The 13076-nt window shown below is 40.1% G+C and overlaps 1 protein-coding gene across 1 annotated transcript; it reads left to right on the top strand.

The window, feature by feature from the left end:
- Positions 1-9316: 9316 nt before the first annotated feature.
- Positions 9317-13076, top strand: LOC121325338 (cis-aconitate decarboxylase-like). Its single transcript, XM_041267765.1, has 6 exons — positions 9317-9891; positions 10028-10088; positions 10291-10478; positions 10731-10823; positions 11520-11725; positions 12059-13076. The coding sequence occupies exons 1-6, from the start codon at positions 9874-9876 to the stop codon at positions 12981-12983; spliced, it is 1491 nt and encodes a 496-aa protein (XP_041123699.1). The 5' UTR covers positions 9317-9873; the 3' UTR covers positions 12984-13076.

The raw sequence follows: 13076 nt of genomic DNA, 5'->3' as shown, positions 1-13076 counted from the left end.
TCCCTTGAACAAGCGTAGAGACAAGCATGTTGTGATCATTAATTTCAATTTCTGCTTCAATCGGATCAGCGGTTTCAGAGAAGATGATGTCTGTATGTTTATCACACTTCGGTTTGTACAGTATTTTTATGACATTGGCCGCCAAACCACAAAACCAATCAGCTTGTTATTAATAACAGTTAATCTTGGACTATCCATCAACATGAATAGCAATTTTCAAAACTCTGCATTAAGCTTTTTTTGATACATAGGCGTTTTAACAATTTCCGCTAACTCCAATATGGCTGCCGAACCGTGTGACTAACGGAAATTCGAGATTCATCACCGACAGCAGCGCAACGGCTTCTACCAACGTATCGAATTTCACGAGCCTACGAGCAACTTTTGGTGGAAAGAAGAATAATAGCTAGAACTGCCAGGCAGTTTTACGTCTCCCAAGCCCCAGTATCAGTACCCATCTGTGTTTAGTTCTCAGTGTGCCAAGTTTAAAATCAGCAACTTCAACAGTTCCACAGAACATTTTGAAAGTTTTCTTTTTTTTTTTCAAAAATGCATCAGTCGGCCATCTTGTTTAATGCACAAATGCCATTTTTGAAAATGTAACCCAAATCGTGACACAGGCACGATGGTTTTCAAGTCTTTCAATACAATCTGTATTGTACAAGGCTGCAATGATAAAATTGAAAATCAATGTTTTTATTGATACCTCTCCTCATTATGATGATAAATAATAAAAGTGGATCATCGATAATGGCAGTGAATTACTGTAGTGGATTTATTTTCTTGTATCCAAAGAGACTCAGGATTCAGGTTATCAGCTCCAGGTATTTTAATCGATGTATACAAAGGAAGAGTTTGTAAAGACTGTTAACATACAAAAGGGTTACAGCAGATTTTATACAGTGTTCTACAGGGTAAGGTGTGTCTCTAGGTGGGATGTCACAGAAGTTTGTGACAAAGGCTTTTGTTCATTACATGTGGTTCCAGCTGTGCTGGCGCCTACCAGGACCAGTTTGTCCTGTAGTTAGCATAGGCGATTGTCCTGGGGGGAGATATGCATATCCTTGAAATGGTAATGTCCTTTGATATGGTAGAGTGTTGTCTGTGCTGTAAACATCTCTCTTGTCTTGGGCAATTCTCCGTTATCACAGCACAAGATACAATCAAAACAGAGACAGTCCCATTGTTATCAGAGGTGGTGGCTTGGGGATGGGGAGTGCTGTTGTTCACAAGCCCGAGGGCTAGTGGCAGCTGATTCCATCACGGTCTGCTACAGTCTGAAAGGCATTTCATGTTCACTTAAATGTATATAGAAATACAAGGTACACACCTAACACACAACATATAAAGTTCGTCAGAATTCAATAATTTTCCTCTTCAATTACATTTCTGTAATTTATCATCCAAATATTGTGCCAACTTCCGTTGAACAACGCCCGGCGCAAGTTTATATCCTATAGTTCAAATGTATTTAGAAACCTGAATGTTCGAATGCTGCAAACAGACTAGCTATTGAGGGGCTTTCAACTGTGCATTAGATAAATTACATATAGCAGAACTTCCTACTTGATTGAGCCTTATTACTTTTGTTTCACTCAATCATTTTAGCCAAAGACAGTGTGTGTGTGTGTGTATATATATATATATATATATATATATATATATATATATAATATATATATATATATATATATATATACACACACACACACAGTGCCTTGCAAAAGTATTCAGACCCCTGATCAATTCTCTCATATTACCAAATTACAAATGGTACACTGAAATTTCATTCTGTTCGATATTTTATTTTAAACAGGACGCCCGCCAGTCCATTGCAGGACACCACAAACACAGAGAGAAATTTAGAGTGACCAATCAGCCTGAACAACATGTCTTTGTGGGAGGAAAGCGGAGTACCTGGAGAAAACCCACATGAACATGGGGAGAACATGCAAACTCCACACAGACAGGCCCCTGAGTCCAAAACTGAACGCAGGACCCTGGAGCTGTGAGGCAGCACCACTATCCACCACACCACCATACTTCCCATTATAAGAAAGTCATAATTCAGAAGAACATAAGACATTTTACAAACGAGAGGCCCATCTTGCTCGTTTGGTTGTTAGTAGCTTATTGATCCCAGAATCTCATCAAGCAGCTTCTTGAAGGATCCCAGGGTGTCAGCTTCAAAAACATTACTGGGGAGTTGATTCCAGAACCTCACGATTCTCTGTGTAAAAAAGTGCCTCCTATTTTCTGTTCTGAATGCCCCTTTGTCTAATCTCCATTTGTGACCCCTGGTCCTTGTTTCTTTTTTCAGGTCGAAAAAGTCCCTTGGGTCGACACTGTCAATACCTTTTAGAATTTTGAATGCTTGAATTAGGTCGCCACGTAGTCTTCTTTGTTCAAGACTGAATAGTTCCAATTCTTTTAGCCTGTCTGCATATGACATGCCTTTTAATCCCAGAATAATTCTGATCGTTCTTCTTTGCACTCTTTCTAGAGCATCAATATCCTTTTTGTAGCAAGGTGACTAGACCTGAACGCAATATTCAAGATGAGGTCTTACTAGTGCATTGTACAGTTTTAACATTACTTCCCTTGATTTAAATTCGACACTTTTCACAATGTATCCGAGCATCTTGTTAGCCTTTTTTATAGCTTCCCCACATTGTCTAGATGAAGACATTTCTGAGTCAACAAAAACTCCTAGGTCTTTTTCATAGATTCCTTCTCCAGTTTCAGTATCTCCCATATGATATTTATAATGTACATTTTTAGTTCCTGCGTGCAGTACCTTACACTTTTCTCTATTAAATGTAATTTGCCATGCGTCTGCCCAGTTCTGAATCTTGTCTAGATCATTTTGAATGACCTTTGCTGCTACAACAGTGTTTGCCACTCCTCCTACTTTTGTGTCGTCTGCAAATTTAACAAGTTTGCTTACTATACCAGAATCTAAATCATTAATGTAGATTAGGAATAGCAGATGACCTAATACTGATCCCTGTGGTACACCGCTGGTTACCACACTCCATTCTGAGGTTTTTCCTCTAATCAGTACTTTCTGTTTTCTACATGTTAACCACTCCCTAATCCATGTACATGCGTTTCCTTGAATCCCAACTGCGTTCAGTTTGAGAATTAATCTTTTGTGCGGGACTTTGTCAAAAGCTTTCTGGAAATCTAAATAAACCATGTCATATGCTTTGCAATTATCCATTATCGATGTAGCATCCTCAAAAAAATCAAGCAAGTTAGTTAGACACGATCTCCCTTTTCTAAAACCATGTTGACTGTCTCCCAGGACCCTGTTACCATATAGGTAATTTTCCATTTTGGATCTTATTATAGTTTCCATAAGTTTGCATATAATAGAAGTCAGGCTTACTGGTCTGTAGTTACCTGGTTCAGTTTTGTTTCCCTTTTTGTGGATCGGTATTACGTTTGCAATTTTCCAGTCTGTCGGTACCACTCCTGTTTCAAGAGACTGCTGCATGATCTTGGTTAGCGGTTTGTAAATTACTTCTTTCATTTCTTTGAGTACTACTGGGAGGATCTCATCCGGCCCAGGGGATTTGTTTATTATAAGAGCTCCTAGTCCCTTTAACACCTCTGCCACAGTTATGCTAAAGTTATTTAAAACTGGATAGACTGTATGAACTTGGAAAAGTAATGTGGGGCATGTTGTCAAACATATCTCCTCCTTTGTAAAAACTTGTGAAAAGTAATCATTTAATATTTGCTATTTTTTTCTTCATCTACGATTTTGCCATTTGTATCTCTTAAACATTTAATCTCCTCTTTGAATGTTCTCTTGCTGTTGTAATATTGGAAAAAACATTTTGGAATTGGTTTTAGCTCCCTTAGCAATGTTCATTTCTATTTCTCTCTTGGCCTTTCTAACTTCCTTTTTGACTTGCGTTCGCAGTTCTGTGTACTCTTTCTGCGTACTTTCTTTTTGGTCCTTTTTTAATGCTCTGTAAAGTGCCCTTTTTCGCTGAATATTTTTTTTAATTGATCTATTAAACCATTTTGGCCATTTAGTTTTACATTTAGATTTGTCTACTTTTGGGATGTAATTGTTTTGCGCCTCTAGTACTACATTTTTATTTAAAAACAGCCATCCTTTTTCTGTGGATGTTTTCTCTATTTTACTCCAATCTACTTCTGTTAATCTCTGTTTCATACCTTCATAGTTTGCCTTTCTAAAATTGTAAACCTTAGCTTTAGTCATTACTTTTGGGGTTTTAAAAAACACTTCAAATGAGACCATGTTGTGGTCTGAGTTTGCCAGTGGTTCTCTGACCTCTGTTTTAGTTATTCTGTCTTTGTTATTTGAAAAGACTAAATCAAGGCATGCCTCCCCTCTAGTCGGTGCCTTGACAAATTGTGTTAAGAAGCAGTCATTTGTCATTTCCACCATTTCAATTTCATCCTTCGCGCTACCCACCGGGTTTTCCCATTTTATTTGGGGGAAGTTGAAATCCCCCATTAGTATGGCTTCTCCTTTGCTACACACATTTCTAATGTCATTGTATAACAGATTATTGTGCTCACCGTCTGAATCTGGCGGTCTATAGCATGCTCCTATTATTATGCCTTTTGAATTTTTGTCTGTTATTCTGACCCATATTGATTCGGTTTTATTTTCTTTGTCCAGGTTTAACACCTGGGCTTCAAGACTGTTTCTTATGTATAGCGCTACCCCTCCTCCTCTTCTGTCCTGCCTGTCTTTCCTATACAGTGTATACCCACAAATATTATATTCGTCCCCATCACTCTCAGATAACCACGTTTCTGTAACACCTATCACATCATAGTTACCTGTTAGTGCAGTAGCTTCAAGTTCTAGAATTTTGTTTCTGATACTTCTAGCATTTAGATAAATACATTTAATGGTTGTCTTACCTGAGTTGTTGTTCTTGTTTTGATGCGGTCTCCCTTCTGTTTTTTTGTTGATTTCTCCCCCCTTCCTTTCTAGTTTAAATGCTTCTGAACCTGCTTGAGGATCTTTTCTCCAAGTAGACTGGTTCCCTTGTTATTTAAGTGCAGTCCGTCCCGTCTATACAGATAGTCCTCGTTGTAGAATGTGGTCCAATGATCAAGATAGGTGAAGCCTTCCCGTGTGCATCACGTCTTCAGCCATGCGTTTTGATTAATTATTTCCAGCTGTCCATATGGTCCTTTGCAAGGTGCCGGTAGTATACCAGAAAATACCACAGTTTTGGTTTTCTCTTTTAATTTCCTTCCTAGCTCTCTGAATTTGTTTTGCAGGGATTTTGGTCTGTCTCTTCCAATGTTGTTTGTACCGATGTGGACGACTACTACCGGGTCGTCTCCTGTTCGTTCTAGGAGCCTGTCCACGTTCTCAGTGATGTGCTTGACCGAGGCTCCCGGAAGGCAGCACACTGTTGTAGTAAGGGGGTCCAAACTGCGAATTGAACTTGCTGTGTTTCTCAATATGGAGTCCCCAACAATCATGACCTCCCTTCTTTTTGCTGTCTGGTCACCACTGTCAATAGGGTCCTGGATGTTGTTCCTTTCATTCTCTTGTTGTTGGTTCTGCTCATCAAAATTCTGAAGTGACTCAAATTTGTTGGTTGTTTTGATTTCTGGTGGTTGTGTTTGACGAAGTTTCTTTTTTTCCCTGCTTCTGCCTACCTGAACCCAGCTGTTCTGACCTTCTATCTCCCTGGTGGCTTTCAGTCTGTTAGGGGTGATGCAGACTTCCATGAATTGTGGGTGTGCCAGTTCCTCAAGATCCTGTTGCTGTCTCACTTCTTCCAGCTCCATTTCTAGCATGCTTACTAGTTTATGCAAATCCTGGATCGCGCTGCACTTTACGCACACTTGGTTTAGCTCCGCTGGGTTTTCTCGGATTTCCCACATCAAGCAGGTGTCACAGATTACTGGCTTGAAGACCATGTTGAGGTTTTTTTTTTTTGAAGTTTAGTTTCTTCTGCAGCCGTCAACCTGCTTTCAAACTGCTTCTAAACTGCTCTGTACTTTTCCACGCCTGTACTTCTCCCACTCGCTGTCGCTTCCACTCGCTGTCGCTGGGAAGACTGCCTCGTTTAACTGCGTTGTTCTGCTGTGCTGTCGGCTCCTCCCCTCGCCCGTGTCTCAAAACGGCGCTGAATTTGAATCAGCTGCTCCGAGTTTCAGCTTGTTTGTTATCACAAAAACACACGCGGCTGTTTGACTTTGAGCTGCTGTGTGTTTCCCCAATGTCCTCTGTTTTCTGATTAAAGCAATTCAAGATGCAATTTCTCCTTTCTGCTTCGAAACTGCTCTGTACTTTTCCACGCTGTACTTCTCCCACTCGCTTCCACACGAAGTCGTGAGAAGCGACCCTTCTGTAGACAAACTTACATGCCACGAAGAACTAGCGAAATCTGTGTCATATTTACTGGAACTATTAATACATTAAAGAAATAACAAAGACAACAATAAACAAAGCATCACAAACAATCAGTTCCAATCAGACAATATACGGCGAGCATGAAGCTGATTTGAAGATGAATGAAAAGAAAGAGAAGCTTACTTCAGGTATTGTCAGTGGGATGTGCGGCACGGCTCTAGTCACTCGCTCTGATCGTCTCGGTTCTTCTCTCCAGGGTAAAAGCCAAGAAGAGAGGTCCCAGGTCCCATTATAATTGTAAACGCGTATAGTGCAAGAGGTGGACACCTGTGTTCACACAAGTTTTACGCACTCCAAATAAAATGAAGTTTAAAATTACATTAGAAACGAGCAAAAACCATTTTTAAAAATTGTTCATTTTAAAAGTTACATTATTCTACGTAAGACGAAACTTTTACAATACATACTACATTAATTTATTTTTATAATTCAAATATGGCAGTGCGTGTGTTCCTAATTGTTATCACACTCATGAGAATGGGCGCCCCCAATGCATGCAGTATGGGATGTGTGTGTGTGTGTGTGTGTGTGTGTGTGTGTGTGTGTGTGTGTGTGCTACAATAATCTACGTTTCACTAGTTAACTAAAATAGTTGGTACTTTTAATAAATAAAAAATAAGCAAACACTAACATAATTTATATAAATACATTTAAATAGCTTCTAAATAATCAAACAAGCATCTGTCTAACTCTAAAAATATGAAACACGATTGGTAATACAGTACCTGGTCAGCAAGGTTTCTCTTCAGCTGCAATGTGGACTTTAAGAGGTCAGAGTTTCGGTTTTTGTTGTTGGTTTTTTTTTTGTTTTTTTTTATAGCAGAGCCTTAACTAAACGTTTTAGCGCCCCGGGCATGCGATCATATTTGCGCCAGCGCCCCTCCGTTTCTGGTCTTTTTGGGTGCTAGGAGTTAGGGTGGTGTATTTGCTCGCGTTTCATAGTTTTTAATGTTTGAAAAAGATAAACTATTACTTAAAACGGGTAGGAACTTGTATAAACGTGTTAACTGAAGGGTAGATTCCCCGCCTGTGCGATTATATTCAATCCTCGCATTTTCAGTACCAGTCGATGAGAATGAGTTGATTTCGCGTGTGGTCGTGTTTTGTTAGTCAGGGCTGGACTTGTTGACTCCACGGTAAAAGATAAAGAGATCAAGCTTGTGCTTATAATAAGGAAGATTAAATTGCTTTCTTTTGTCTGATCAGTAACTGCACGCATTTGCCACACTAGCCCTTGCAAAATCCTTTAATATCTCCACAGGCTATAGTAGTACCCTTATATAACTTTAAGTAGGTTCACGTGTGTTTTCTCATAATCGTTGATTGGTACTGTAAAACAAAAGCATGGATTGAAAATAACCGTAAAAGAATAGGTGCAGTGACATAATGGCATATTCAGAAAGACATAAATCGCATTTCCATCTATACAGTTAGCAGAAAGAAATTCTTCCGTTTCCCTAAACAATTTAGAATTTGGCCACAGACATGCGGGTTTGTATGCTATTTTAAAACTAGAAATTAAGAATATAACAACATGTTAGATATTGCTTTTGATTAGATATTGCTGGGAGGTATTTGCTGTACATAACTAGATTTTGTGTTCTTTATACATACATATTTGAACGCATTACGTAATTATAAAATAAACGTTCAAATTCCAGCACTAGATGGTCACCAGCTAATGTTGTGTTTTGGAAAAACTTAAGCTGGTGTGAATAGTTCATGAGCTCTTTCTAGTCTGACCAGCACCTCCCAGCTCCTAGCTGGTCTGACCTGCTCCAGCTCTTAAGCTACTCGTCTAACCAGTGTCTCCCAGCTCCAAGAACCAAAAAAATCGCACACGTATTTTCCTTTAACGTATTATTTTGTTGTTTGATTGTATCTTTGTATGAAATAAAATGCAAAAAACCAACAACAATAAAAGCTAAGAGCTATTATTATTATTAATACATTGTTTTTAAACGCAGCTTAAATAACCAATTAAATTATATAAATATATATATATATATATATATATATATATATATATATATATATATATATATAGATATATATATATGTAAAACAAAGAAATGAATTAATCTTAAAAGAACAAAGATACAAAGAAAGAATTCTAGAGACAGCATTAAGAAAAGTAGATACACTAAAAAGATGATCTACTAGATTATAAAAATAGAGATAAAAAGGTCAAGAGAGTCCCATTAGTAATGACTTACTCTAAACTTTTGCTCAATATTTCTAAGATAGTTTGGAAACGCTTGCGATTCTACATAATTCAGAAAAATTGGAAAAAGTGTTTCTTACGGCCCCAGTTGTGGCATTATAAAGAGAAGCTAATTTAGGTGATATTTTAGTTCACAGTAAACATAAAAGTCACAATAGGTTCTACAGATACTTGCACTGGTACATGTAAAGTGTGTAAATACATGGACAAAAGAAAAAATATAACTAAACACAAGAACAACACATATCCACTACATACTAATATCTACTTCAAAAATAGCAATGCTGTTTGTGGAATAGCCTGTGAGAAATGTGATGAAAAAAAATATTTTGGAGAGACTGGAACAACTTTATATAAAATAATTCAGAACCGTTTTTCATTAATTAGAAATTTCAAAAATGAATGACCCAATAGTACAGCACTCCACCAGTCAAGGACATGACATGAATGATGTAAAGTTTGTAGTATTAGAACAGCTAAAATTAGACAATGCGACTAGAAGAATAAAAGAAAGTAAATGGATCAACAGACTGAACACGATTATGCCAGCAGGACTCAACAGAAAAGAATGAACTAATTCATTCCAATAAATATAAATAATAAAAGTTAAAAGTAATTAAATAAACAAAATTAATTCAAAAGTTGTGCATGCTGATGCGTTGGGGAGGTCAACCCAAGGCTGCTCCTCAGAGCCAGCATTGCATGATAATATAAATATCATGTCTTTTTTTATGTTTAACATTATTGTTATACGTTCCTACCTAATTATTTAGAGGGCAACATGCCTCGCTTTAAGACACTGTGCTGCCAGCTGGACATGTTAAAATAGATTTTTAACTTGTCGATCAGGCCCATCTTGAAGGACCATTCAGGCAGGTGGTCTCCCAGTGCTAAGTTCTCGATATAAAAGCATACAATAAAAAGCTGCCAGCTGCGTGTCAGTGTGATCGACCCAAGTTGTCAGTAAGTGTCCTCCCAGAACAGAGAAAGAGGGGGATTCCCCAAGAGTCCAGACCCCTTCCTGCTTATTACAGAACCCGTTTCCTGGTCAGATTAGAAAAATCCCCCCAATTAGTTGAATAGTTTCACTAAAAGAAGGAGGGTTTGGAACCTGTTGGGCGATGGGTATCCCGGTATGAAAAATATATAAAGAGGATGAAACCACGGCAGATACACAGCTCAGTGACAGAACACTGTGATACACAGCAACCTACTGAACAACACCATGCTCTCAGCACTCAAGGTAATCACTGCACTCAAACTCTCAGAAATGTGTGCATTATTATTATTATTATTATTATTATTATTATTATTATTATTATTATTATTATTTTCTGTCATATAGCATATTAATTTTATCTGATTCCTTTTTAAATTAGTTTCAGAGAACTCCAAGGCACTTTTCCTGCCTGCGACTTCTACATAAATCTGCAGTTGAAGGTAAACGTTTTAAAAAGCTACTTGATTAAAAAAAAAAAAAACAGTGTAAATAATGTCGATTTAAGGATTTCATACTAATGCTAATTGAATGGACCCGATTATGTTTAGATGTTGTTATTTTAGTCCATTATTGTAGAGTTGATGCTCTGAATACTAAAGTGAGGCACAGGCAGAGACTGACCTGCTGTTTGTTGCCCTGCAGTGCAGGAAAGGCCTGCCCCAGAGGAGACAGTCACCAGCAGTTTTGGAGGGTTCATCCACTCTGTGCACCCGGGCCAGCTGTCAGACACTGTGCTGCACCGCAGTAAGAGGATGATCCTGGACAGCATCGGGGTGGGGCTGCTGGGAAGCACCCCCCACGTCTTCCAGCTGGCTCTGCAGCACTGCCAGGTAATCCTTCAGCTGAGGCTTGCACTGGGCTATGGTACAGAGGGCACACAGGCCAAAGAAATGAGCCCTGGCAGTACAATTTTAATATAAACCATTCCTTCAGTACTTACCCCATTTCACTGAACAGTCACCATTCCAGTTGAAATTTGCATTGTCAAACCAGGGTGATGATAATCAAGAATTTAACTTGCTTGTTTCCATCTTAAAGAACGTTCAGATCCTATAATGATCTGTGATTAACTCTCTTTGCAGCAAATGTATGCTCCAGATTACATCAGTTCAGTCTTTGGTCGATGGCACACAAGACTTTCTCCGAGTCTGGCAGCCTTTGTCAATGGAGTAGCGGTAAGTCTCTGAATTTGTTTACATAATGCTCAGCCCTTTCAAATTGTAAAGCTGTAGTCCATGAAATGAGCACATTGTAGCAGCTGACAAGTTGTGCAGCGTGTGTCATTTTTCATTACACTGTCTGCAACTAATTTCCATGAAAACACCCCTTGAAATACTGCATTCCAAAACATAAATCATCGTGAGGCTGGGTTGCCAATATTTACTATCAGTATATACATACACAAATCAATAGCTCTTGGAAGAGATGTGTTATTATTTCAACATAAAATAGTTTAAATGTTCATTTTATCTCTTGTTTTAAGCAATTGTTTGAGAAAAGCCAACAAGTGTACTTTACAGGTTACTTAGCAGATGATTAAGGAGTAGTTCTATAAAAAGTCAAAGGAGAAAAACTTTTCCATAATGCAGAAAATTCAAAACCAAAGTAATGCCTCAATTGTGCAAATATAATATAAATTAAACAATAGTGATGTGTTCATTATAATGGACATGTGCCCATCGGGCAGTGACTGTATTAAGGACACATTCCCATTATCCCGTTGTGTATGAAAGTTCAAGTTTGTATCCATGTCCTTGAGGTTTCTTTTGTAGGAAGATGGGGCACGGCCAGGCTTCCTCGCAGTCAGGAATGTCACTGGAGATGTCACACTGTGCCAGACACTTACTGTGCCCTCACTTTCTTCTTTGCAGGTCCATTCAATGGACTTCGATGATACCTGGCACCCAGCCACTCACCCCTCAGGGGCGGTCCTTCCTGCCCTGCTCGCTATTGCTCAGATGTTGCCTGGCAACGCCAAGCCCAGTGGGATGGACCTCCTGTTAGCCTTCAACGTGGGCATTGAGATTCAGGGCCGGCTCATGAGGTTCTCCAACGAAGCCCAAAACATCCCCAACAGGTGAGGAGACTGCTGCCAAACAAACTTGGCACAATACTGTAGTGCTGCCAAGAAGGAAGTGTGCCAGGATTCTTCCAGCATGAACGAGATCGTGTTTAAATTTGCAAGCAAATCTTAATCTGTTTTTCTGTTTTTTTTTAGCCTCACATTGATTATGTTGTTTTTATTGGAAATTATTATTACACTTTCCTTTTCTTTCAGTAGGCATGATAATAAATGTTTGTCTATCTGAGTTTGTTTTTAAATCAGAATTTTAAAACCATTAAAAAATATATATAATGTGAGATACTCTCTCAATTACTAGGGTGGTCATGCCAGTGTTTCTCCCTTCAGGTTCCATCCCCCGACTGTGGTGGGCCCTCTGGGTAGTGCTGCTGCCTGCTCCCGTCTGCTCTCCCTGGATCGCTCGCAGTGCTCAAACGCCCTGGCGATTGCTGCCTCCCTAGCAGGGGCTCCCATGGCCAACGCTGCCACTCAATCCAAACCTCTTCATATCGGGAACGCAGCCCGACTCGGCATGGAGGCGGCACTGCTGGCTTCCCGGGGCCTGGAGGCCAGCACGCTGATCCTGGACTCGACCCCAGGCTGCGCTGGCTTTAGTGCCTTCTACAACGACTACCTGCCACAGGTACTGCCCTCCCCAGAGGAACAGGATCCCCGCTTCCTGCTGGAGGACCAGGACATAGCCTTCAAGCGCTTCCCTGCACACCTGGGCATGCACTGGGTGGCAGACGCAGCGTGCTCAGCGCGGGAGCTTTTGGTCAACACCGTAGGGGGGTTCCACCCCTCTATGATCCAGAGCATCCTACTGAGAATCCCCCTCTCCAAATATATCAACCGTCCCTTCCCTGAATCCGAGCACCAGGCCAGACACTCCTTCCAGTTCAACGCCTGCACTGCTCTGCTGGACGGCGAGGTCAGTGTCCAGTCGTTCAGCCCAGCGTTCCTGGACCGCCCCGAGCTGATCAGCCTCCTGAGCAGAGTACGGGTCGAGCACCCCCAGGACAACCCTGCCAATTTCAATAAGATGTACGCAGAGGTGCTGCTGACCCTCACAACAGGCAATGTCTTGAAGGGTCGTTGCGACACCTTTTATGGACACTGGAGGAAGCCACTGAGTCGTGACAGTCTGCTGAAAAAGTTCCGGGCAAATGCTGGGGCAGTCCTGCCAGGAGAGAGGGTGGAGGCCATCATTGATGCCGTGGAGAACATAGAAGACATGCAGGACTGCTCCCACCTCACCATGCACCTGGAGTGAAGGGCTTCATGACATCCTTTGATGACGTACACTAGAAGAAAACAATTTGAAGGCACTGGGGAAAAGATCTTTATGCCATTTGTGTTTTGTTTT

Source organism: Polyodon spathula, chromosome 13 (assembly GCF_017654505.1).
Source record: "Polyodon spathula isolate WHYD16114869_AA chromosome 13, ASM1765450v1, whole genome shotgun sequence".
NCBI classification, from domain to species: Eukaryota; Metazoa; Chordata; class Actinopteri; order Acipenseriformes; family Polyodontidae; genus Polyodon; species Polyodon spathula.
Note: the sequence above shows the minus strand (reverse complement) of the source record. Positions and strands in the feature narration are given on the sequence as shown.

Coding starts and splice junctions, on each gene's coding strand:
- LOC121325338 (XM_041267765.1), top strand. Junction 10,479..10,730: donor TGGCTCTGCAGCACTGCCAG/GTAATCCTTCAG, acceptor CTCTCTTTGCAG/CAAATGTATGCTCCAGATTA. Junction 10,824..11,519: donor CCTTTGTCAATGGAGTAGCG/GTAAGTCTCTGA, acceptor TCTTCTTTGCAG/GTCCATTCAATGGACTTCGA.